At 40.8% G+C, this 25,771-nt stretch overlaps 4 protein-coding genes across 5 annotated transcripts in view; 3 read left to right on the top strand and 1 right to left on the bottom strand.

Annotated features, from left to right (window-relative positions):
- Positions 1-2: 2 nt before the first annotated feature.
- On the bottom strand, positions 3-2,381 carry LOC106653942 (armadillo repeat-containing protein 6 homolog). The gene is made up of 5 exons (XM_014373611.2): positions 1,713-2,381; positions 1,167-1,498; positions 785-1,083; positions 448-713; positions 3-371 (listed from the first exon to the last, which is right to left on the bottom strand). The coding sequence occupies exons 1-5, from the start codon at positions 1,827-1,829 to the stop codon at positions 6-8; spliced, it is 1,380 nt and encodes a 459-aa protein (XP_014229097.1). The 5' UTR covers positions 1,830-2,381; the 3' UTR covers positions 3-5.
- Positions 2,382-3,460: 1,079 nt separating this feature from the next.
- On the top strand, positions 3,461-7,298 carry LOC106653917 (GRB2-associated-binding protein 2-like). Its single transcript, XM_014373583.2, has 7 exons — positions 3,461-3,843; positions 4,434-4,562; positions 4,646-4,826; positions 4,897-5,172; positions 5,273-5,950; positions 6,025-6,161; positions 6,242-7,298. The coding sequence occupies exons 1-7, from the start codon at positions 3,766-3,768 to the stop codon at positions 6,488-6,490; spliced, it is 1,728 nt and encodes a 575-aa protein (XP_014229069.1). The 5' UTR covers positions 3,461-3,765; the 3' UTR covers positions 6,491-7,298.
- Positions 7,299-7,611: 313 nt separating this feature from the next.
- On the top strand, positions 7,612-13,214 carry LOC106653903 (splicing factor 1-like). Its single transcript, XM_023462746.1, has 8 exons — positions 7,612-7,997; positions 8,324-8,467; positions 8,772-8,847; positions 10,784-10,936; positions 11,017-11,123; positions 11,198-11,364; positions 11,448-12,537; positions 12,676-13,214. Exons 1-8 carry the CDS (start codon positions 7,847-7,849, stop codon positions 12,777-12,779), a joined length of 1,992 nt encoding a protein of 663 aa, XP_023318514.1. The 5' UTR covers positions 7,612-7,846; the 3' UTR covers positions 12,780-13,214.
- A 1,502-nt stretch (positions 13,215-14,716) lies between these two features.
- LOC106654051 (microtubule-associated protein Jupiter) overlaps positions 14,717-25,771 on the top strand; it is a 96,472-nt gene continuing 85,417 nt past the window's right edge. Inside the window, exon 1 of one of the 2 annotated variants that reach the window (XM_023462911.1) lies at positions 14,717-15,165. In XM_023462911.1, coding sequence (XP_023318679.1) covers positions 15,113-15,165 — 53 coding nt within the window. In that variant the 5' untranslated portion in view covers positions 14,717-15,112. Of the gene's footprint in view, positions 15,166-22,887; positions 23,135-25,771 lie in introns of those variants that run through there. The other variant, XM_023462912.1, reaches the window with a different exon arrangement.

Genomic DNA, 25,771 nt, shown 5'->3' with positions numbered 1-25,771 from the left:
TTTCGTTAATCATTGGTTACTGGTTTACCTTTTCCTGTCCAACGTTCTTTAAATTCAACTTTCAAACCCAAATCTCTCAATGCAGCCTTAATATCTGATTCTAAATGTACATGTGTTTTGAGGGCATTTTGGAGTAATTCCTCGATGCCATATGCAACGAATTCTCGTGATTCATTTTTATTTCTTACGGACATATTTCTGATAGCCCATGAAGCTTGTTGAATTACTCCCGAACTTTTTGGATGGGATTTGATGGCATCAATAATTATCGTCACAGCTCCACAATCGTAGAATACTCCGGCGTTGGAGGGACTTTTCAAAGTTAATGCTGAAATGCAAGCCAGACCGGCTGTAACAATGTATTCTGAACTCTGAAATGAAAATTTATATTTATTATAATGCTTAAGTATTGAAATTAGAATTTGAATAAATTATAAAGGTACATGCCTTTAATCTACTGATGGCATAAATGATTAATGGAGCAATTCCCGATGTAACTATGTGAGCTTTAACATCATCATTACCAGCTAAACTTTTAATTAATTTTAGTGCTTGCCAGTTTAGTTTTTCTTCTTCCGGATAATTAGTGAATACATCTAAAATGAATTGCAATCCCCCAGCATCCTCAAACTCTTGACAAAATTCATTCCTAACTATCAAAGAAGCTGCTGTCAACATGATTTCTCCAACTATAACTTTATCAGACTGGAAAGCTTTAAAATAATTATGTTAGTAAATTTTCACTGTTTTTCTACAAAAACTATTTTTGAAGAAAGTATTTTACTTGATAACAACTGAGTGAGAATTTTCAATGTCTCTGTGGCAATAGTAGCTGCATGTTCGTGAGCTTTTCCATATTCAAGCCTTATGTCATCGTCCAATGTCAGGGCTCTCATAACAGCGCAGGCCTCCTTGACAACAGAATCATTGACATTCTGTTGAGTCAAAATAGATTTTAGATTTTCTAAAATTTCTGCTTTAAAAATATTTTGTCTGTTCATTTCATGCTTGATACAACATTCTTTGATCCACTTCAAGATCAATTGTAATTTCTGTGCATCATTCTGATTATCATCTAATAAACTGTAAAAATAATAAAAACCATAATTAATCGTTTCAAGACTGAGTACGTTAGCATATAAAACCAAAACAAAAATAGTAAAAACCTTTTTTGAAGCTTGATCCCAGACTGATCCAGCAAATCTGGGTTGCCGTTCACTAAAGAAGTCATGGTCTTCAGAGCTATTATAAGTAACTCAGGCTCATCCTTACAACTATTTATCACATCTAAAAGCACAGTGTACGCTCCATTTTTACCAGCATAAACTCTCTGAGCAATGTCGGCATCCAGTATATCTTTCAGCTCGTTCAGCGACGAAGGGGCTCCCTTGAAATCCGAATTTTTTACACACTCTTTTAGTGTTCCGATGCAACGATCGATATTCGACGTGACGTTGGTAATAGCCAAATCTTTGATGACATTGGACAGATCCACGTCCTGCGAAAAATTTCATTGCATTAATCTCGCTACATCTGACGTGTCAAGTTTAAGATTAAGAGATGAATCAATAGCGATTAAGAGACGAATGAATCGATTGCGTAAATGCGTTGAGCAACTACAACAACAACAAAATCAAAATACACCGATAAATTCTTAGGAAAAAAAAACTCGTCATCTCGAATGCAGCTATGATAAGTATCGAGTCATTCACCTGTGCATCGAATTGCTTGATCGCGTCCTCGATGGCCTCCTCGATCGTCATGTCAAAATCCTGGACGTTCTCCTGCACGACCTGATCGTAGGTCTCTTGGCTGATAACGCGAACCATGTCTGTGAGCCCTTTAATTATCCAAAGACTGTGTGTACACACAACAACAACAACAACACAATCCACGCGCGAGCCGCTAGTTACGCTATTATCACGCTATCTATAAAAAGACAATGTAAATCGATGAATCAATTCCGGCTTTCAGTGATGATGCGCTCCGTTACGCGCCGAGCAACGATCTGATTTCGGAGCAGCGGCGGCGGCAGGCCTTATTGAGAATAATATTAAGACTACGATTTTTTGCAATCATCTGGGCCTTTCGATTTTCATTGCCATTATATAGGTATAGGTAGGGACGTGTTTGTCTGTCTGCTGCTGGGGCGGCGTGTGCGAGAGGCTGCTGTATGTACTACACACATACTTACACACGCAGCAATAATAGACAGCCGCGAAGTAAAAAAGCGCGTGAGCGGCCTGACTATATAAGGTTATGCATATATATCGTTTCTCCGTATGTGTATAGGTACACATTACATTACATGGCAATGAAGTTATACACACACGTACGTCTTATACACTGCATTGCGAAAAAAGAGAAAAAAAGAATTACAAGAACCTGTCTCTGCGGCCGCCGCGAGAGACTGTCAAGTTCCTTACGGTTTGTTTTTCGCTCTTTTTCTCTCTCTCTCTCTCTTTTCACTCCAGCTCCGAGAGCAGCACGCGCAACAGCAGCAGCCGATGATTCATTCTCGTTTTAAAAACGCACGCGACGCACGAGTCTACAGCGAACGCTGCGCGTTAAAGAGCGGATTTGTTTTTGTTATATATTTATTAAATCCGCGAGGGGTATAATATATTGTATCGGCCTTCGCGAGGATATTTAAAATTCATCGGTTTCGTTGCTCTTTCCTTCAAACTTCCTTCATTTAAAAAAGTGAAGGGGTAGGTGTTAGTATCTACGTCGAAAAATAAGAACGATGATTTTATTTACGAAACCGCGTCGTTGCTCATTCACGATCGTTTTTACATATTCATTATTGTTATATCCTTGAACGAGATACGGAACACAGTGTGCTAAAAATTGCAACATCCAACTTATTATACTACGCGCTCGATAAACCCGTTACACGCTTTTGCACGCGCGTCCGTCCGTTCGGGTCAGCGATTGCTAAATATCATCGCAATGACCACTCCTTACAGTATATGAGATAGATAGAGAATCAACAACGCGGACACGCGTTGTATACGGAAAGAAAGAAATAAAAAGAAGCAGTAGCTCGCCGTTCGAAGAACTTCCAAAATTTTGCGGTTTCTATATAACTACGTGCCGATCCGCCAAGCTCATCCTTATCTCGCGAGCGTGACATCATTCATTCTTCCCCCTCGAGCAGCTCGACTCTCTTTCTTTTTTTTCTAAAACGATCCGCGCCTTTGAAATCACGGAGATAATGTATGTAACGGCCACATGCACGTTTATATATTTTCATAAAGTACCCGCAGAGAGAAAGAGAGATGAATACGTTGCGCTGCTCTCTCTGTATTACTCAGTTGCGGCGGCGGCACTCGAGGAGCAACGATCATCGTCCGCGCGCTCGCAAGAAGGGGAGAGAAATATCAAAGTATACAGAGGAATCGTGTGGATGGAGTGTCGAACGCGAACGAACTCTGGTACATTGCTTTGCGCTCGGTATATAGCAGCTGACACTGCTCGGTGTACAACAACACACGAGACGCCCTCGCGTGCTATACTGTTGCTGCTGCTCTACTCGTGATTATCAATTGCCATTCAACGATACTACTCGCGTAGGAGTGTGTTTACAGTCGTTGCTGTTGTTCGTTTATTTTGTGCGAAGCAGTTAAAAGTTCTTCTTCTCTATGTTCACGTGTTGAGTATTATGCATTTATCTGGTGAAGAGTGCGCGACGATGCGGTTGATCGAGCGACAACGACGACAGCAACAATATAAAACGAAGCATCAACAACGAGAATCGAGACTATGATGGATGCAACGACGAAGGAGATAGTGCAGGAAGGTTGGCTTATCAAGTCGCCGCCCACCAAATTATGGAAAGCCGTGAGTATATATGGTGCAATGATCAAAAGTGACGTACGGAATTTTCATCTCGATCGAGCTTCGTAATATAATGATATCGGCGCGATGAACGCGCGAGTGCAGGTTAAATGACTTTGTTGTCATCGTATATACATATAAAAGGCTGTGCTGCATCGGAGCGAATTTCCCCCTTTTCGCTCCGACCGATTGCACACGAGAGTCCGAGCATTAATTTATTATTTTATTATATATAAAGAGAAGAGAGTGGAGGCTAACGACGATGATCATTACGAGCGATCATCATCGTCGTGGCATGCGAAAAAGAGAAACAGAGGCGAAACCGTTGAATATGCTCGACGTGCATGAGAACGAATGGCCAGTTATTATTTTAAGTTGCTATTAGTCATACACTTGCATTCCGATATAATACAACGCGTGCGCTTTGTATATATGAGCGAGAGTGTAAGAGCGTGTATAATTCGAGCGCGCGATGCGATGTCACTTTTTTTTTTGTATGCATCTGCTTATCTGTCGGAAGATAGTATTCTATCTTTCGAATGAAACCTTTTTCGTGTTGTTTATCGATATTTTTTTTCTTTATTTCTCAACAGAGATGGAGACAACGATGGTTCACCCTGAGACACAGCGGAGAACTGCCTGGGCAATATTTCCTGGAATATTACGTTGATAAGGATTGCAGAAAGCTCAAAGGCAGGATAGATCTCGATCAATGCGAGCAGGTTTTTATCTTTGTTTGAAATATTTTAATTTGCACTTTATTTGCCGAGACAGTTTGAATAATATGAAAGTCTTTTTTCTTCAGGTGGATGCCGGATTGAGTCTCATTAATCAAAAGGAAAAGTATCATTTTTTATTTAACGTCAAAACCCCAAGCAGGGTTTACTATTTGAGCGCTGCTACGGAAGCCGAAATGAACAAATGGGTTGATGCTATTTGTCAAGTATGCAACTTGAAAGCTTACGAGGAACAACAACAGTGTCAAAGTAAAGCTTTGAATCATATTAATAATTTTTCTCCAATTCTTTATTTTAAGTATTCTTTTTATCATTTCAGTTTACTCATTTGATGCACAAGAATCACCTCCTGTTTCACCTACTAGCACTCTATTGAGTCCTTATATTCCAATAAGTGAATGCATTTCAGGAAAAAGTCTCAACGATACAAGCTCTCTTAATTCTACAATTGGCCAATCCATTGATAATTATCACCTAAGAAGACTAGTACCATCACCTCCAAGATCTCCTAATACTGATGCTGAAAGTATTATAACTGATGATGAATCTATTCCATCACTGCCTAATGTTAATTGGGATACTTTTCCCTCTGCTGGTATGAAATCACCTATTTACTTTATTTTTATAAATGATAGTTCGCTCCAAAATCTATAAAGAATGTGAAAATGTATTTGATGATATAATAAACATTTTAGGTGATTTGAAACCAAACTTCAAAAAAAGTAGTGCTGGAAATCATTCTTACAGTGTTCAAAAGCGTTTTAGTAAACAGCAATTAAATGACTCTGTTAAGTTATCCAATGCAGATGACGATATATCAATCCCTCCAAGACCTCCAAAGCCAAGTCATGTGAACGATAGTCCTGGACACAATTATCTCAACTTGGATGGTGCAACGGAAAGTTCTAAACCCACCACACCATCTACACCTGCCACAAACACTGATTCCCATTCATCGAGTTTAAAATTGCGTCAGCGAGCTATAGCAACTGATGCAAGTGCTTTGAATAAACAGCAACAGTTGCTGCAGAATTACAATGTTACTACTCCCAAAGAAAAAGATAATGTTTTTCGTTATGATTTCGATAATAACGAAAATACCAACAATTCAAATTTAACAGCTCAAAATAAACAATTTAGTCCTTTGAGCAAGGACAATGCCAATACAGTACCTAAAATAGTTGTGCCAGCTCCACCTCCATTAGTATATAGAGAATTGAAACCAGGTCGAAAAATCAATGATTCAAATGAGAGTGTTGAATCATCTTTAAAAGCAACTAGAGAAGATGTCAATGCAAACTCAACAGATCACGTGGAGCCTCCAAGCATAAACAGAAAATTAAAACCACCTTTAGCCAAACCTTCTGTTGATGGTATGTAAAAAATCTCTTTATATACATTTAAATACTGTGAATTTTACCCATTTAATCATTTTAATTTTTTTTAGACACATTACACCTGGTTAATCCATTCAGCCATCAAAGTAAAGTCAAAATGAGTCCTAGTCCTACTTTAATAACGAAAAAAAGTCGACGTCCTTTGGTTCTAGATGATGATAGTTGTCCTTTTGATGGAAAAGAAGAGGTATTATGATCTAATCTAATAATAGAAGTTGAATAAATTTCTTATTTTCAATTGCTCATTCACCCATATTATTTTATCAGATATATTTCTATCAAGATGATGATCAATTTGTACCAGCTTCAAATCGTCGTTTATTAGTCTTACAATATCTTGACTTGGATCTTGAGGCTTCTGATAGTTCAAATAATGCAACTGCTCAACCTCAGCATCAGGCACCACCAGTATCAACTGTTTATAAAACAGTCGATTTTGTAAAAACTGAAGCTTTTAATCGAACAAAACAAAGAGTTGAGCAAGAGCGAAAACAATGCACGGATGAATTGAGCTAATTAATACACTCTTTATAAATGAACTTGTGTTTCAAATGTATTGGTGAAGAATGTCTTTCTACAATAATTTTATTTAAATATTGAAGCAAATTATTTTAAAAAATACGCGTATTGTTATGAAAGAAATTACGTAGCTTTAAGGTAAAAAAAAAATTATTTGCATCTATTAATTGAAAATTTTTAGAGTATTTTGTTAGAACTAGTTTACTGTTAAAGAAATTTTACGAATAGATAATAATTTGAAGAATAGAAATGATAGTTTTTATCGTTGTTCTGTACTATTGAAAAGATATGCAAAAATTGTCCAAAAAAAGTAATTAAATTTGAAAATATAATTGAAATAATGCTAATAATAGCAGGCAATGTGATAATAATAATTACAATAAGAGTTAATATCAATTTTTGATAAAATTTTACATTAAGACGCAAAGATTTTATAAGCAACTGATTGAATTTTTATAGAATAATGACGAAAAATGAAATATTGATTATTATTGTACAGCATAAGTGTTTTTATAGAACATTGTTATATTTGTGTGTTGAATTTGAGTTGCATATGCTATTTAAATTCGCTCGAATAACGTTATGAAAGAATTGTGATTGGAAAATCAAAAGAATCATCTAAACGATTTTTCGCGTCTTGAATATGTTTATACCTTTGTAATTAATTTTATTTGTTGATAATCTGATAATTGGAATTGTTGAATACTCGATAAAATACGAACCAAATGTGATACTCATCGATTTCTCTCAATAATTAGTAAAATTCATATGTTGAAATAATAAACCCAAAATTCTATAAATATTGCATCATTGACATTTTATTTACGATCCCTTTTGACGGTGAAATACTCAATAACGATAAGCAACTACCGCAATTGTGGCTGCGCGCCAATTTGCAAACTCGTTTGGGGCTATCTGCATGGTGTCATAGACTTTTCGCGTCTCATTGCGATATGCACTGCCAACTATGAAAAATAATATCAAATAACTTTGAGCCTTTGAACATCGAAGTCTAATAATAATATTACTGTTCAAAGTTGGCGCTACTTGTGCGCATTCAGTCGACTCTAAAGGTAACCTCTTGGGTATGTAGAAGCGTCTCGTGCTCTGAGCTCTCGAGTTTTGGACTGTCTGCGTCCAGCACTGCAGCTGTCGGTTGTCTGTCGTTGTCGGGAGTACACCTCTTTCTCGCCATCTTGGCAATAATCTCTCGACTCGCGTGCCTCGCTGTCTCTTGCCTACGTTGTGTTATAGTGTTTTAATGCAAGAAGAAGAAAAAAAGGTTACTTGATTGACTTTAAAATAGAATATTCTATTGTGCATGTGACATAACGTCCCAAAAAAAAATCCATCATGTCGCGAAGTTTTGTGAATTCTTCGGGATTTACAGTTTCGAGTGCAGCGGCTGCGGCGGCCGCTGCAGCTGCAGCTGTGTCGGCGGCGATAGCTAATGGAATTCCGTACTCACCCACCAATAATTCATCCAAGAAACGCGAAAATGAAGGTAAATAAGTGTGAAGTAATGTAGACGTACGTTTTCTCCTTGTTGCGAAGATAGAGCTTTTGTTATGAGCAACAATCATAAGAGCAAAGCTTTCTTTAAGCACAATTCAATTAGTTCATTCTATGATCATATCAGTTGAATTCACTCATTTAAAAAGCTTTGTTCAGCAATACCATTTTCTATCATTGAAAATTCTTCGAGTAGCACAACTCATCAATTTGTGAGATATAAATATATTTAACCTAATTTGAGCTTTTTGATTTTTGAATACACTGTGGATAGAAGGTTCTTATCAAATTTTTCTAATGTACCATGTTCTTTGACAGAAGCGGAGAAGGAATCTAGAGAGGAACGTCGTAAGAGGAGGAAATCCAGATGGGGTGGAAGCGAGCATGAAAAGATCTTCATTCCAGGAATGCCCACTGTTCTACCCACCAACCTCACCCCAGAGCAGGAGAAAGCTTACTTGTGTAAGTATCTTTTCTATATTAATTTTATTATTCTTTCTGTTAATTTATCCATATCAAACTTTTTTTATAAATAATTTGTGGATAAATATAGATAGCTTTTGGAAATGATTTTAAATTAATGATGTTGGAGGTAAGGCGTATAAAAAAAAGCAGGTTGAAAATCAAAATTTTATAACATTATTTTATGATGCGAATCATTAATGAACTTTTTTAATCTATAGAAAATTTCTTCTGTATTATTTTTAAAGAATCAATATAACTAATTATTGGGGTTTGTACCCCTTTCTAACCCATTTATTTCCAGACCAACTACAAATTGAAGAAATCAGCAGAAAATTGCGTACAGGAGATCTTGGAATATCAATTAATCCAGAAGAAAGGTTTGACACAATTCATAGTTTTCAACAAATTTGACCGTTATATGCTTCTATCTGCTGACCAAATTCAGCAACCCACAGTTTGGTAGCTCCAGATACTTTTTCTGAAACTGTCTAAGTATTTGAGGGATGCGCAAAATTATTTAGACACTCAGCCCAATGATGATAAGCGCTCATCTAGCATCTCTACAAGAAGGCATAATATGAGAATATTGGTTTGATCTAATCTACTTTTTTACAATCAATTTTTTTATGAAAAAGCCTTGTCCAGACGGAAATTTTATTCTTATACTATCTCATTCAGACACTTGAATTTTAAAATGATAACGTTACTTACCATACAATCAGGAAAGTGAAAAAATTTGAATATTATATTTTGAAAAAAGTTGTCAGTACATTAATTCAGTGTAAATGGTGTTGCGAGCAAAAGTATGCGATAAATGTATTTTATTTTCAACTATCTAATTAGATACAAACGTTCCACATAGTGTACGTCTCATTTTTCGCATGCTGTAACATAATTGTTTCATTTCTCGAATCATACAGCTTAATAACATATCTCTCAGCTTATTATATCGCTGCTCGACGAGCGAGGAAAAACAGACTCATTTATAAAAGGGAACGTTGCTTCATGAGCGTGACGAATGATGATTCTTCACGTTGCCCGAGAGCGTTATATAGCCGTCCGATTTTCTAAGCCCTGCGAGCACAAAAGATCTACTAATAAAACTTTATGCATGTTTTTAATAGAGCATTAAACAGTATTCATAAGCAATTGCACGTTGTTCGTGCGATAATGTATACTTCTTTTTTTTTACGATTTTAAAATTTCACGAACATTTGTGTTGTCTTCGTTGAAAGTCTAAACTATCAGATCGAATAATTTACAGACTTGAATATTTTCAAAATATAATATTGAATCTTTCATGAATAATACAACCAATTTTTACATCATCAAGTTTTTTAAAACTATTTTTATAGGATGATGAAACTAAACGAATCAATAATACAATACAGTGCTGCTTATAGTACGAAAAGTATTTCAAGCTTTGAAAAATAATTTTTTATTAACATTGAAATAATCGTTGAATCAAACGCGAGCGAATTTTAATGCATATTTTATCACAATTTGGCATATTTATTTTTATTCAGGAAAAAACCATGTAACTTGGTGTAACATTATGATAAATTAACATACAAAAAATCGATAACTTTTTTCAGCAGAAATATTAATCTAATGAAATGTTACAACCCTTTAGGTAGAATTATAATAACGGAAAACTTATATCAGGTCATTATAAAACAGAAATATTTTAACAAAATTTTTACGTTGAATAATTATCCAGTTTCCGTTACTTTCAGGTTCAGCTATTTTACATAAAGTCAAAAAATACCAATTCAGAAAAAAAAACTAATGCCAATAATTCCCAATAGGGCTTCTAATGATTCTTATTTATTTAGATTAATATCAGAACACTTGCACTCGAGAATACAACTTTATTACTAATTAGAAAAATTAATTTTTTCCCCATAATAATCACAGGACTTTAATATTCTCTCTTAGCGATTAGCAGCTGAGCAACAGTTCTGCGAAAATTTGGGCAGGGCACTGGTTATCACCCAATAAGTAAACCGACACATTTTCTGTATAGCTTTTTGTGCCAACAGAAACTGAGGAGTACATTATTAATGTTCTAAGAACAAAGCGAATAATTGACGAAATTTTCCTTGAAAATAAAATCGTGTGCAATACAGACAAATAAAGTGCAAAGAAAAAATTATTCAAAATTCAATCTTAAAATCATTAATTCTCGATGCTAATGAAAGCAGTAGCACCAAAGCTAAATTCATTTTTTTTTTATTCAGAGACAGGCTGCTTGTTACGTTATAGCATTATCAATATTAGGTGTGTAAGATCGTTGCCTTTTTTTTCTTCCAGATCGCCCTCGCCCGAGCCAATTTACAGCAGCGATGGCAAACGGTTAAACACCCGAGAGTACCGGACTAGAAGAAAATTGGAAGAAGATCGGCATAATCTCATACAGAAGATTTTGAAGATCAATCCTGAATTCAAACCTCCACCAGATTACAAGTGAGTAATTTAATTCGCATAATATCTTCAATTTTTGAAAGAAACAAAAATTGATTGTAATTTTTTTTTATAAATTCTAGGCCTCCCATCATTCGAGTCAACGATAAAGTTATGATCCCTCAAGAAGAGCATCCGGACATCAATTTTGTAGGACTGTTGATTGGACCACGTGGAAACACTCTGAAATGTAAGTGATCCTTGGATTAAAATTTCTTAATTTTAAACCAAACGACAGTGATTGACCAATGTTTTTACTTTCAGCTATGGAAAAAGAGACTGGGGCTAAAATTATTATTCGAGGTAAAGGCAGCGTAAAGGAAGGCAAGGTGGGTCGTAAAGACGGCCAGCCACTACCTGGCGAGGATGAACCTCTGCACGCTTACATTACAGCTAACAATGTCGAGGCTGTAAAAAAAGCAGTCGAAAGGGTAAGTGTCAAGAACACGTACAAAAACACTCATACAAATTCGATTTGAAATGTTATTTATATTTTCAACTCGACTGATTCTAGATTCACGAAATTATTCGTCAAGGCGTCGAGGTACCAGAGGGTCAGAATGATTTGCGACGCAATCAGTTGCGCGAATTAGCCTTGCTCAACGGTACTCTGCGCGAGAACGACGGTCCACGCTGCACCAATTGCGGCGCCAGCGATCACAAATCTTGGCTCTGCCCGGACAAACCGAACGTTACCAATAACATCGTGTGCTCGAGTTGCGGGGGCGCCGGACACATAGCGCGCGATTGTCGTTCGAAGCGACCGGGCCTGGGCGGACCCGCTGCCGCGGCCAATCAAGCCACCGGTGACAAGGCCAAAATCGACGAGGAGTACATGTCATTGATGGCTGAACTAGGAGAAGGACCAGCTCCTCCGAAAACCAGCAATAGCAATTCGAACGCGAAAACGACGACCACCACGAGTTATCCGCTGTTCGATAACCGAAACGCGACTCCTCGAGCTCTGATGGCGGCACCGGCTCATCCACCGCCGGGCATGATGCAGGCTGGACCCCCACCCAGCATGATGCCTCCGCCACCAGGCATGGCGCCGCCGTGGCAGCAGCAGGCCGACATGAACGGCATGCAGGGAATGGCTCAGCAGTGGGCGCAGCAGGCCGCTATTCCACCGCCACCGGGTAGCATGCCGCCGGCCTCGATGGCACCGCCGCCCGTGAGCATGCCACCACCGCCCGGTGTCATGGCACCGCCACCGCCGCCGCCTGGCGCAGGCTCGCAGCCGCCCCAGGGCATACCGCCGCTGATGCCGTGGATGACGCAACCCGGCGCTCAGCCGCCACCGCCCGGCCAGATGGTTCCGCCACCTCCACCAGGCCAGATGCAGATGGGCCCGCCAGGTATGGGTTTGCCGCCTTGGCAGCAACCTAGTCAACCGCCTGCCCCGGGCCAAGTTCCGCCGCCTCCTCCACCGGGTCAGCAGCCGGTGCCACCGCCTCCGGGCGGAGTGCCGCCGCCTAGCATGCGGCCTCCTCCCCCGGGTACCGTGCCGCCGCCTGTGAGCGCCCCCATGGCATACGGAGGTGGTTGGGGTCAGCCCGCACCACCGGGTTGGCCTCCGGCCGCCCCGGTTCCTCCACCGCCGCAGCACTCGGCTACTCCTGCGCCACCGGGCATCGATCTGACCAGTTTGCCCAATCTGCTAGCTCAACCACCGCCGCCACCTCCTCCCAGCAGTTAGAGCGACCATCCACCCGCACCGATTGCTTGACCGGTTACTCCACCGCCGCAGCATTCGACTACTGCTGCACCCCCGAGTATGCAGTTGGACAGTTTATCCGATTTACTAGCTCAACCGCCACCGCCACCACCTCCTTCCGGCACTTGAAGGGACCATAGACTTGGATCTGTGACGCGGATTGTGTGGATGTTGAACTGTAGGTTGACACATTCGACTAATGTAATTCGAAATACCGCTAATTCAAACAAGAAAATTAACTAACTAATTCGATTTGTTAAAACAGTTTTACATACTCTGCGATAAGGAAATAATAGGTTTTTGTAAAATATAATTAATTTTAAGAATAATTAACCGAAGTAAGCATGAATTCGGTTTATGAAGTTGCGATTGTAATTATTCATGTATACAATAATCTCTTTTTTTGATCAACTATAGCGAACCGTGTGCAGTTCCTGTAAATTTTTGACCCAGAAGTGTTATTTGATAGAATTAGGTTTATCGATTCTAAAATCAATGATTTATTCTTACTCTACGAGATGTGATTGTGTCGCGTAAAATGAATTAGGTATATAATAAAAAAAAGAAAAGTAAAAAAAACCGATAGCAATTAATATATACTTCAGAAACTGAAAATTTTTTAGAATTAAATTTATACAATGATAGCTATTTATAATGTAACGGAATCAGTGTATAATAAAATTAAAAAACTGACTCGAAAAGCAGCGTCTAATTTCACTTGCGAGCACGGCCAAAGGTAACCATGAATCCGAGTCGATCGATTCAATTTTAAATCGCAATTCGCGAAAAAAGAAAATCTGACGATGCGCTTGTTTGACCCCAAAATACCGGTGCTACGCGATATTTCGCTGGCATCGTAATCGCTTCGGATGATTTCATGATTATTGTATATTGTTCTCAATTGAAAACATTTTAGTGGATAATGTAAATATTTTAAAAAAAGAAAGCTTGAATGTTTGAAAAAAAAATAAATTGTGTTCTGTATACGAGGGCACGAGTTTCGTTAGGACTGTCGTGCACGATGAATTTACGAACTTGTATTTATAATAATTCGGTTCGCATTATGATTTTTGAGTAAAAAAAACAGATGAAAAAGTACTATTTATAAGAAGTATATTTTATGGTTGCGTTACTACGAAATAAACTGTCATGAAAACAATAAACTTTGATCGTTCTTTATTTTTATTTGAAAAAAATCGACTGTTATCTCGGTAAAAGTATGATCAAATTAACCATTTGGTAAGTGTCCATGTAAAAACCTGAACCCTCAAGGTTGGCCACGTATAGTTAGTACTGTACGAGAGATGTCTATCCGATGAATCATTTTCCTCCGATCAGTACAAGTTAACACTGCCTCTGGCTGGCCTGGCTTGCTGCAGCCGTTAAAGAATTTTAATCAAGAGTGAGAGAGATACCAAGACTGCCGCCGCGTGTATGCTCATTTGCATACTCGGATAATAACTTTTCAACGCGACCAGACTTTTTCCTCGAGATATCTTTCATACAAATTCATTTAAAATCTTTTTCTCACCCCCTCGGCGTTCGCATAAAATTCAAATTTTGCGACGGTTGAAGAAACATCGCGCGGCGCAGTTTCGCAGTTTGGCTCGTCTCGTTCGAAAGTCAGACTCTGTGTTAATCGGTCAGATAGATACACTCGTGCTATTTAAAGCTCATTATCGCGAACAAAGAAATCTCCAACGAATAAAATGAAACACTCATCGTGATATAAAGTATATATCGTTGGTTTTCGGCCTTCGGTGGTGGTGCAATTCTGAATTTGCGCGCGCACGAAGTTGGCAACAGTTGCAAGTGTTCAAGAGAGAGAGAGAGAGAGAGAGAAAGAAAATCCTCGCGCGCGGGGCCAGTAGCAGCCACACAACAGGGCAGCGACTCTTATACACACATACATATACACTGTGTACCTGTGTGCATTGAACTTACTCGTACATGCACGTAGATATATATACAAAGTAAGAGAGCCGTCCGATCAGCGCTGCGCTGCCTGCTGAATATACACAAGTTTACATATAGGATTCTCGTTCTCTCCTTCTCGCACTCTCGCGCATATAAGCACGCGATACGCATGTACAACCGAGAACAGACGTTCTCTCTCTCTCCGTCTCTGTCTCGTCGCGTTTTTCAACATTCGCTCTGTCTCTCGCCCATATAGACTCGCTGTATAGACAACAAAACGCGCGCACGTACATATATACATGTATATGTAATCTCTCGCTCGTCGCTTCGACTATTTAGTTGTGTCTTAGTGCTCTGTGACTCGCGAGGTGCCAAACGCGCTCTTTTTTACAGCTCTGTCTCTCGACGACGACGACGACTCCATTCGATATAAACAAATAAATCGCAGCCCTCCGCCGCACGCGTACGCGATACATCCTTTACGGGAAGTATACACATTTTTTGTTTAAACGCAAGAACATAACCGCCAAGAAGTTCATCTCATCATGACGTCGACCGGTACATTCGAGGGTTTGGCTGCTGGACGCAATTCGAGCAAGTGAGTAAGAGCAATACATGCCACAACAATCTCTCTCTTACATAGATTATCTCAACTCGCGTGTGTGTTTCGTCTTGCGATTTTCGGAGCAAGACAAGACGATGGGTATACGTTTTCGCGAGATGCGACCGTTGAATGTCCAGTGTTCTTTTGTCTTTATTTTTTTGTATTTTTTTATTTAATTACATAAACGTGCATCTGCTCCTCGACCCTCGTCACGTCTGCTGTATACAAAGCATCTTTCGATGAATAAACATTCTGTCGTGAGCTGTCGATAATTTTCTAAAACTATAAAATATAATGACATCGAATATAATGACGTTCGATTGCTTCGTTTTACGGGGGTATACGAGCGCAACGCGACACGCGACAATGCGAAAATTTCGAATTGTCGAAGAAGAAGAAAAAAACGGTCAAAAAGTGAGCTCGTCATCCTGCTGTGTGTGTAATGTGCAGTCCACCCCATTGCCATATACACGCCCTGTATACGACATTCCGACTCGCAACACACCCTTGTTGTTATAGAATGAAAAAAAAAAAAAAAATTGCATCGTACGTACACCTTCGCCGTGATTATATATTTGTGTTTTTTGTACCGACCATCGCGACTGTCCATCTTAACGAAGTAATCAACGCGCTCTCCGTACTATATAGTGACCTCGAGATCATAAATACTCGTGTCCATAGAGCATACAGAGATTTCACATGCGGTGCGTCTACGATTTTACCTGGGCAATGGGTACATACGTACCTACATTTTAATACAATATATACACATATAAGAAGTAGCAGCGTTGCGCTCTCGGTACTATGCGGAGAAAATATGCGCGCGGCGGCTGCTCCTAACCGGATATAACCGGATAGATCCTGCGGCCCGTGCTGTGTTATATGGTACGTTCGTGTGCGTGCGTGTGTGGAGTTAAATGCGCCACGCGCAGCAGAAACGCCAAATGTGCGCGTACAGAGAGGGAAGTTCGAAAAATGAGTAGAATACTTTTCTCTACTGCGTTATCGAGAAAAACAATGCGTGTTTTATTTTCTTTCGTCGAGCGTGATTCATCGAATCGAATGTAGTCATCGAGCGTTGAGGCTCGAGAAACTAATTCAATGTTACCATTAAAGCATCCCCCTTTACTCGTTGTCGTCTCGCGTCGTCGAGGACGTTCCAAGTTGCAGATATCTAGGTTAACGTCATGCGCTCGCTCGCATTTTCCGGAGAAAATCATAAATTCCATCCGGCAGGACGATAAAAGGACACGACGGCGATGCTTATCAAGCTCGCGATATTTATTCGCCAACGTCTGCGTCGTTTTATTACACGCTCAAAGGGGAAAAGTAATAAAAGTGCCTCGTGCTTGAGAAAATTCCGCAGCTGCCAAAAGTAAACTGCCTAATGGTAGTGCAGCCCTTTTGAGAGAGAAAACGTACTCGCGACGCAAGCTCGTTTTGTATACGAAAATAAAGCTCGTCGTCTTCTCCGTGTGTGTGTGTAACGGTGCGAATTACTTTACCCGAACTGGACATCGCGACGACGACGACGGGTTCTTAAAATACACGACTCTACTCCGAGAGAGAGAGAGGCGCATTAAAAAGATGCGCGCACGTGCACAATATACACGCGTTAAACGCGCGGCGGCTTTTCGTTAAATATATAAAGGAGCATAGCAGCACGAGAGACGTCTGCAGTTTAGCGAGAGTAATTTGTGTGCATCACGGTGAAATAGTCAAAAGAGAGGGATGCCGTTGACCCCTAGTAATAACTACGACGACGAAGACGGCGGCGACGACTGCTACCTTACACAAGTCTTTGATGTGCTATCGTGACTTTGATTCCGGAAGGAAACCGACTCCTGCGTCGAGGGCGGCGGCGACTCTCTCTGCTTTTACCCTTCTATCGCGCGTGATAATAATGGTCTCCGGTGTACCGAATTTTTTTTTGCTCTCCACTTTTCCTTTTTTTCTTTGTCGAAAATTGATCGGTATGCGAAAGGCGATGCGTTTCGCTTGAACAAATATCGCATGTTAACGTAACGAGCAGGGGTTGAAAGTACGAGAGGTGGTTCTTATTTGACGCTTATTGACGTATGTATGCGCAAGAAAGCGAACTTTTTTTTCGATCGCACGCAGGCGTGTCGCGTATAAAAGTTCTCTTTCGAATAAAGCAGAAAGAAACTCGAAACGGTATTATTTATTTTTCTTTAATAACTTTATATACCCGAGCCTAACTATATTATAAAGTATATAATTTCTCTTGTTTAAAAAGAAGTTCTCTCTACATGTAAAATGAATAAAAGAGCATAAACATAATGCACACTTCGGGGTTTTTCCTTTCTTCAGCGAACTTCGCCAGAATTCAATTCGTATTCTAAGTGTGTCTTAGAATCGTTTTTCTACCGCTGTCGAAATAGCTCGAAGTTGTAAAAATCCACCTCGAAGCCTGTTGTGTGTAGTAAGAAGCACATCGCTCTCGATGCTCCCCCTCCTCGAAGGAGGAGTTTCATCTTTTTTCCTTTTTTTTTATATTCATTGTAAAGCATCGCTCAATAGACGCGGGCGTCGTTTAATGATTTTATACAACAACACCGAAAAAGTCCTATCTTTGAAATGTATGCTACAGCGAGAATTTTTAAATACACATCGAGTCGCTGCAGTAGAAATGACTATAAGTCATACAGTGTCTCTGCCTTTTTTCTGCATGGGTGGAATTCAAATGAGACTGTCAATGCGTACGACAAAACAATGGCCAATGAACGGATCTTAAATATCGCGACGCTAATTTTTCGCAGACCTCGACGATTCTTCTTTTGTCTATTTATTATATTTATTTTCATTTTATTTTCCTCCCGATATACATGTCATGCGTTTATGACACATAGAAAATTACAGAAAAGTCATAAAACTCCGACGACGACGACGACGACGACGACGACCGCACCACCACTAGTACCACCGACGTATGTATCGTAATCTACTTGGCAAAGTCTCTCTCAGTTTCTGCAGCCTTAGAAAGAGAAGACAGAGAGAGAAAAAAGTCTCGCACGAAGTAATACTTACACATATATTGTATGTAGTAGAGCCAGTCGGAGTCTTACCTCAGAGCCTCTCTCCCTTCGATGCTATCCTCTCCTAGCATTTTTTTGCTCTCTTTGTTATATATTACACATCCCGCCTTCGTGTACGTACATTACGTATATAACGTATATATGCACGCGGGAGGGTGAAGCAAATGTCGCGTGTGCGGCTACAATTACGCGACATATGCCGCTCGTACATGTATGTGTGTGTTAGACTCGGCGTCTCTATTCGCAGTGGTCAGTATTATATACGTACATAATTTTTTTCTTCCTTCATTCCTCATTTATACACGAGTATGTTACAGGTGACTCACGCGTCTCTCTCTCTCTCTCTATCTTTCTTGCGCTCCTCGTCGCACGTGAACATACATGTCGATCGTACGATACGTTGAAGCTACGATACGCGCGATGGACAAAATCATGCAGAGGAAAACTGCACGATCGCGTTTACGTACGTATACCAGTAGCAGGTATACATGTCCTGAGATATTAAAGGAGTTTCGCTGCCGTGCGCGCTGCGCTCGTTTCGTCATTATCGTAATTGCGTTGCTCCTGACTGTATATATCTGCGAGGGGGAGGGAAAAGGTTTTTAACCACGCCACCGATCCATGTACACTCGGAGTTTTTCTCTTTTGTTTTTTTTCTCTCTGTGTGTGCTGCGCGTGTGAGTGCAGTCATAGCCGCGGAGAGGGTGTGGCAGTTCAGTTACCATCGAGGGATGTATCCTTACCGATAGTAATAATAATGCGCACGGTAAAAAAAAAATAAAACAAAGAGCTCCGTATCGATTCGTCCGATTGTTTACCCTCGTAAATTTTTTATATTATCCAAGGGGGTGGTAACGCACACAAACGCATCCACTCGAAACTCCACGCAGTAGTTTGTGTAATTTGCTAGAGCTTTTATTCGTCGATTACGATGGCCTTATACGATAAATTTCCATTAAAATGCATATATTGCGTTTAGTACGATAGCAAGTTGTCGATGCGAAATTTAAATTTAAAAAACCGGATCGCGCGCCCACGTGATTAATACGAATACAACAGCGGCACGTGCGCGTTTCGAGAGAAGAAATCGACATTATCCACGAGCGTTACCAGCCTTGCGAGAGTTGAGCGAACGTCTCCTAGATAGAGCTACCGCCTCTGAGGTCTGCCGCGTGCACGTGCGAACTTTCGTTGATTTATTTGACGTTTCTCGACGTTTTTTTGGTCCTTCATACGAAATCTCATTAATTTTGTAAAGAAAAAAGAGTTGCAAATGCAAAATTAAAATTAACGTGAAAGTATTTCGAATCAATTTGTACGTATCATGAATAAAATCTTGCGATTAAAAATCTGCTTGCAGCCAACTCGCGTTCTCGCTCGTAACGAGGCTACTTTATTTATTTTTGAAACAATTTAATTAATTTTCAGTTCCTAATGTAAAAAAAATGTCTTCTCGAGCTCGCTGCCGGTCAAACTAGTTTTGAAAGTTCACAAAAGAAAGAGAGCCAGCCGCTCGTCGAAAACCCTCTCCGCGAGCAATTTATTATAAAAAGCTGCATGTGCAACCAAGTGTCCCGCGCGCGCGACTCTTTCTCATCTCGCGCGAACGATTAATAGTCACACGGAAGCCGTTATAGCCGTTCGAAAATTAGCACATTTAATTCGCACCAACAACGACGACGACGACGACGACGACGACGACACATACACAATGGCCATAAAGCCGTAAATTCGCGCTCGCGCGAGAAAGGATATAATGACGAGGACGATACTGTGAAAAAAAAAGGAAAAGAAAATGAAGTTCGTCAGCTGTCGATTGCGCGCAGATTCGAGCGTGAAAAAGACGCGAGAGAGCCGTACATAATACACGGCGAAGATAGAAAGGGGGGAGAAAGAGAGAGAGAGACAGAAGTAGTGGCTCGTAATAACGGTACAGGCGATAATGGAGCAGTAATCATCATAGGTATAGGCTTTTTATGAATAATTTTTCGATTTATCTTCTTTCGCATTCCGCGATAAAAGCTCGTGTACATTATACGCTCGCGTAATATATAAACGTTTGCTTTTCGCGCGCTCGCGCAGCAGCAGCAGTAGTTTGCGTGAGAAAATCGACGCTTCGTTACGAACGTCCGATCGATCGTTTTTTTTTCTCTAAATACGGAAAGGCGATATATACGTCATTTTATTTCTCGACGAACGACCCGAATTTTCCTTATCGACCGATATTCTCTCTCGCGCGCGAATGTGAGAAATAAAATGGTTAAAAAAAGAAAAAGAGAAGAAAGGAAGAAAAGAGCTTTAGCAACGTTGCGGAATGCGCGACACGGTGCAGCAACAGCAGCGGCAGCAGCAGTCACAGGTACACCTTTTGTGTAATGGCTCTTGCGCCGGGCAATAAAAGCAAGCGGAACATTAAACAACAATGCTCGACTCTATGGTCGTGCGGCTGCCGTAGCATGATAGCACTGGTCGTAGTCGAAGTTGTAGTAGTAGTCATCGTCGGCGCGCAACACAGCACCGGCTGCAATCGTCGGAAAAGCCGCTAGGGAATTAGCGTCCGAAAATAATGGGGTGATATTCCTCTTCTCTGTCTAGTATATGCCGCGCGGCGCGGCGCTTATAACGTCTCTATGTATATACATGTATATCTAGATATCCCGCTGTTCCTCGAAACACAGCTGCCAACAGGCAACAACAGATCCTGGAGGAGAGCAGCTAGAACTAGAAGCAGTACTGTTGTTATTTATTCGCGCGCGGAGATCGGAAAAACGGCGCGCTCGGATAGTACCTCCGGGATGCGATGACGTTTGCACTGCTCCAGATATACATACGATACACACGCGTGTGTGTGTACAGCGTGTTTTATAGGCCCCCGACAGGTTTTATGCGACGAAGGGATATCCCGCGCGCAGCACAGAGGCATTCTTACATAGGATAGACAATATAATAGCGTGTATGATTATTTTATCATGTGTCATGCGCGTGGATTCATATCTGTGGCTCCAGATCTCGCTCTCTCTCCATCACCCTGTGGGGTTCGATTTTCTTCTTCTCCTCCTCTTTTTCACAACCAGCAGCAGCAGATTAGACGTTGGATTTTGCAGGCTGTGTTTGTGCTGCGTGCGTCGAGGACGCGTGCCTGGATTAGAACCGAGTCTTATAGACCCGGCGCCACGCGCTCGTAGCCAAATATATTGGATGCTTATCTCATGTAAATTTCGCCCATTTTCCAAGTCCGCGTCTTCCATTATTACGTATTATATACATTGTGTACCATCTGCGCCTCGCGATGAAACGATGATGAACGAGATGGGTATTAACGAAGCTCAGTGTTTTTCGTATACATTATAAATGTATGCGACGAGATAAGATTTCCGAGAGAATGAGTTATGTCAAATATTGGCTCGATCGGAGAGTAAAAAAGAAAAGCTAACGTCTTCGAATTCCATTATCACCTGTACACATGCATTAACGTTTGTTCTCGCTAATTTTTGTACATTATCGATGAAAAAAAAAGAACTCGCCGAACACGAAAATTCAATTTATACCTACAATCATAAACAAACATGCGTCCACGAATTGAAATATAAATATCATACATTTCATATATCATCGCCGTGATTCCTCTTTTGGTTCGCGCGACTTAGAATCTGCGTCACGATTGCTATGGCAGCATCTCTATAATATATCCTCTCGTTCCTTCTCGTATGCGCTCGAACATCATTATAACGTATATACACGATATCGCGCCGAGTCAGCTCCGAAACTCGTGTGCATCTCTTAATACGCGTTTTATATTATAATACGTATCGGGCACCGGCAGGAAAAGTCGCACACTCATATACGCTCGCGAATTATTGCGCACACTGTTACAAATAATTATATACAACAACGCGACTGCTGCTGACGCCGCCGACGCCGCCACCACCACCACCACCACTGCACTGCATCGTCGCCTTATGCACCCATACACATGCATACGATATACACACGTATTTCATATACATATGTAGCTGTGCCGGCCGGTCTCTCTCTCTCGAGAGCTGGTCGTGCGAAACTCCATACGTCGCTGCCGCTATATATGCCGTGTTGTTTGCCATATAGGTAGATCATATACACGCACGTATACATATGGAATATAGCATGGCAGCTATATATTCTTCTCTCTATATATATGTGTATGCTTCGCGAGCTGTGTGCCACCGCCACCGGCGCACCTCCTCGCCTCGTAGCCATCGTCGTCGTCGTCGTCGTCGTGGTATTTGCCAACGGCGGATATAAGCTATAGATTACATTGCGCGCACATATTAGTGAATGTGTCCTCCCGCGTCGATTGGTAACTTTTTTTTTTCTTCGTTCTGCGTTCGACATCGTCGTTATTATTATTATTGTCATAACGTAACGATCGTGGCTTTATTAATATCGTGTTAATATCGCACAAGCGCGTGATTGTCATCAGTAGTAGCAGCAGCAGTCGTATCGTACATGTGTACCGATATATAATATCAGTTTTGGAGCACTTCGTATCACGCCGTCGCGACATCTGAAGTTCGTCGTTGTTTAACTTTTTTTTGTAATACACATACCTGTACGACATATACATTTTAAAAAAAGTGCGGTGTCGTCGTTGTCGTCGTCGTCGTTTTACTTACAAAAAAAAATCATAAAAATAACACCACATTTACACACACACGTTAGTCGTGAGATCGTTCGCCAGTTCCACGCACGCACACCTCCAGGTTAAAAGCCTAAATAAAGAAAATTAAGAGCCACCCCGTCGAATTCGCCGATCGTCGAGTCTTCGCCGTCGTCGATTACTTCATTTCATTTGTATTAAAAAGTACCTAGAAAAGCGTCGCAGACATGCTCGAGTGGTCCCAGCAAGAAGACAAGAAGACCAAGATCAGGTCAGTTGCAGCAGGACGTGTTATTTATATGTATACAGAGAACCTCTCTCGGCCGTCCTTTTCTAACCTATAACTTTAGCACACATATCGCACCGCTCGTGTCTTTATATATTTTTGTGCAAGTGAATGTGTATGTGTGTTTGCAGTGCGTCTGTGTGCGTGAGAGAGTGACTGTCTGTAGTACGACATACCTATACCTATATATGCCATAGGCTCTCATGTGCATGCGCTGCTGCAGTTCGTGCACACGCTCTGCTATATAATGCGTGCGTGTACCTTTTTTTTTTTTCATTATTATTATTGTTGTTGTTGTCTCGAGCGAGGTTATAAAAGGGAAATAAAATACCGCACGATCGGTATCACGTGTACTCGCGACGTGGTATATATCTATAATATATCTATACACGCGTTACACATGCATGTGATTGTGCGAGCGAGTACCAGTGTATGCGATTCAACGAACGTCGGACTCTACAGACCGCCGATTGATAAAAAAAAAAAAAAACTCTCGGCCTGTAAGCGATTAATTCACGTATTTATAGGTGCACGCGCGTTATAATAGACGCTTCTCTTCTCTTTCCCAAGAGATCTGGACGAGATTGCGGAGTCCGGAAATAGGCCGAGTATATGTGACTGCTATACTGCTGCTGCTCTTACGCGCGCCGAATCGATGGCACACAACACGCGAAAGTTTTAACATGTCGAGGCACGCGCGCGCGATGAGTCAATTTTGCCGCATGATGTACACGGTCACAGGCGCGATATGAATCATTGAAGAGGAACTGTGATTCGCGTGCTGTCGGCGGCTGCTACCACTAGGCGAGCTTTCGTCTTTTTGCGACATAAAGAGAACTTTGGATACTCGGTGTGCTTTTTTTACTACCGTAAACTCTTCTTCGATACACTCGGCATTGTTAATGGATTTTCGCTTTTGTTCAGCGACTCTTGGAATGCAATAATTACTGAAAGTTTTTTATTTTCCTTTTTTTTTTGTAAGTCCATTGCCCGTTGTGTGCAGCAGCAGCGGGTCAGGTATTGTTTAGGTGCAACACCGCACATTGTTGCGTATTATACCGAGAGACAGACACACAGTGCGTAGGTGTGTTCGCTTTAACCCATTAATGTCGGGGGGGCCTATGCGGCCGAGGAGGAGAGACATCACACGAGTCTTTTATACGCACAATGCGCGCCCAGAGCACCGTGTTTTTAACCAATTAGTCATTATTTAAAGTGCCCGATACGACCGGCCTGCCTGATTTATCGCTTCCGAGTTTTCGCGTGCTCGAGAGAGACTTTTTCCTCTCTTTTTTTCCTTTTCTTTTTCTTTTTTTCCGATGAATTATTTCGCAAGTTTTTTCGACACTTTTTGCCCTCGAAGAGATCAGCATTTTTGGATCGCGGCACATCGACGATATAATATTAATAATGTTCTCTGCCTCAGGTCAAAAAAAAATATGTCGATTCGAGCGCGCGACCCTGAACTGATATTTTCTACCCGACGTGCACGCGGGCCAAAGGGAAAGACAGAGCTGATACCGATAAGGTCGTGTCTTCGCGTACACATCGATTGCTATAATCCAATATATATGTCTTATCCAATATATTTTCATTGAGATTTTCTCTCTGTCTCTCTCTCGACGCGACGTAACTATACGCAACCTTCCTGCATCCCGAACGTAATATTATCCGCTGCTCGTTACGCGTATGCACGTGTGTGTTGATTTTTGCGGGCAGATCGCGAGATATACATAATGTTTATATTCGCATACCTTTGTAATAACGCGAGAAGCAGCGAGCAGCCCTCGTGCTTGCAACGCAGCGAGGAGATTACATTTACGTAACTATTTTCAGATCTCGCGATGATTTTACGAGGGCAAACGTCGCATCTCTTCCACTTCATTTTTTTTTAATTATAACGTCTACGGTTGATAATGAAGCGACATGCTTAGACTGCAATTTAGATAAAAAATGAAGTGATGTTTTGAGGCGCAATGAAGAGCCGTTTTGATTCTTTATCAGCATCAACTCGTTTGAAAAAAAAATAAATAAATAAACGCGAAACGATCCCACGCCGCAACGAGCCCGTAATCATTCACTTTCCGAGTGAATTAATCCTATCGCGAGCTCTCGACGCGCTCTTTGAAATCAATCGAAAGTCGCACACACACAGCAGCAACAACAACAATCGCGAATAATTACGACGACGACAACAAAAGAGACACTGATACGTTTTCTCACGGCTATTCGTCAATGGCGGCGGCTTGCGCATACGGTAGCGCATAAATACGCACCTTTGTTGTCCGACTGTAGTGCGCTGCTGCACATCCTGTATACACGTGTGCAATTTTACGCGGAAACTCTATGACCGAAAATGGCCATAGAGAGTATACGCGAGTAGTTAATGGGGGGTGTATTTTCGGACGTTGAAAGTACGTAGACCTTTACCGTATTTATACCTAGACTTACCGAGGACAGAGGTAAAAAGACAGATGCGATTGAGATACGCTTTTGTAGAGTCTTTGATCTTTTTTTTTTTTGAGATACGCGTTTGCAAGCCTCGTGGTTGAACATTTACTTTTCAACAAATTATTATATGCAAACTGAATCGATTCGTTATATATTGAAAAACAAAAACGT

This window comes from Trichogramma pretiosum, unplaced genomic scaffold (genome assembly GCF_000599845.2).
Source record: "Trichogramma pretiosum strain Unisexual culture from Peru unplaced genomic scaffold, Tpre_2.0 scaffold1, whole genome shotgun sequence".
Classification (NCBI taxonomy): Eukaryota; Metazoa; Arthropoda; class Insecta; order Hymenoptera; family Trichogrammatidae; genus Trichogramma; species Trichogramma pretiosum.
This window is presented reverse-complemented; position numbering and strand designations above follow the sequence as displayed.

Excerpts from the sequence above, each read along its gene's own strand:
- LOC106653903 (XM_023462746.1), top strand. The coding sequence starts at position 7,847 with ATGTCGCGAAGTTTTGTGAATTCTTCGGGATTTACAGTTTCGAGTGCA. Across the intron at positions 8,848-10,783 it reads TCAATTAATCCAGAAGAAAG|ATCGCCCTCGCCCGAGCCAA; the intron begins GTTTGACACAAT and ends TTTTTCTTCCAG. Across the intron at positions 11,365-11,447 it reads TAAAAAAAGCAGTCGAAAGG|ATTCACGAAATTATTCGTCA; the intron begins GTAAGTGTCAAG and ends GACTGATTCTAG.
- LOC106653942 (XM_014373611.2), bottom strand. The coding sequence starts at position 1,829 with ATGGTTCGCGTTATCAGCCAAGAGACCTACGATCAGGTCGTGCAGGAG. Across the intron at positions 1,499-1,712 it reads TCAAGCAATTCGATGCACAG|GACGTGGATCTGTCCAATGT; the intron begins GTGAATGACTCG and ends AATTTTTCGCAG. Across the intron at positions 714-784 it reads TCTCACTCAGTTGTTATCAA|CTTTCCAGTCTGATAAAGTT; the intron begins GTAAAATACTTT and ends ATTATTTTAAAG.
- LOC106653917 (XM_014373583.2), top strand. The coding sequence starts at position 3,766 with ATGATGGATGCAACGACGAAGGAGATAGTGCAGGAAGGTTGGCTTATC. Across the intron at positions 4,827-4,896 it reads GGAACAACAACAGTGTCAAA|TTTACTCATTTGATGCACAA; the intron begins GTAAAGCTTTGA and ends TTATCATTTCAG. Across the intron at positions 5,173-5,272 it reads GGATACTTTTCCCTCTGCTG|GTGATTTGAAACCAAACTTC; the intron begins GTATGAAATCAC and ends TAAACATTTTAG.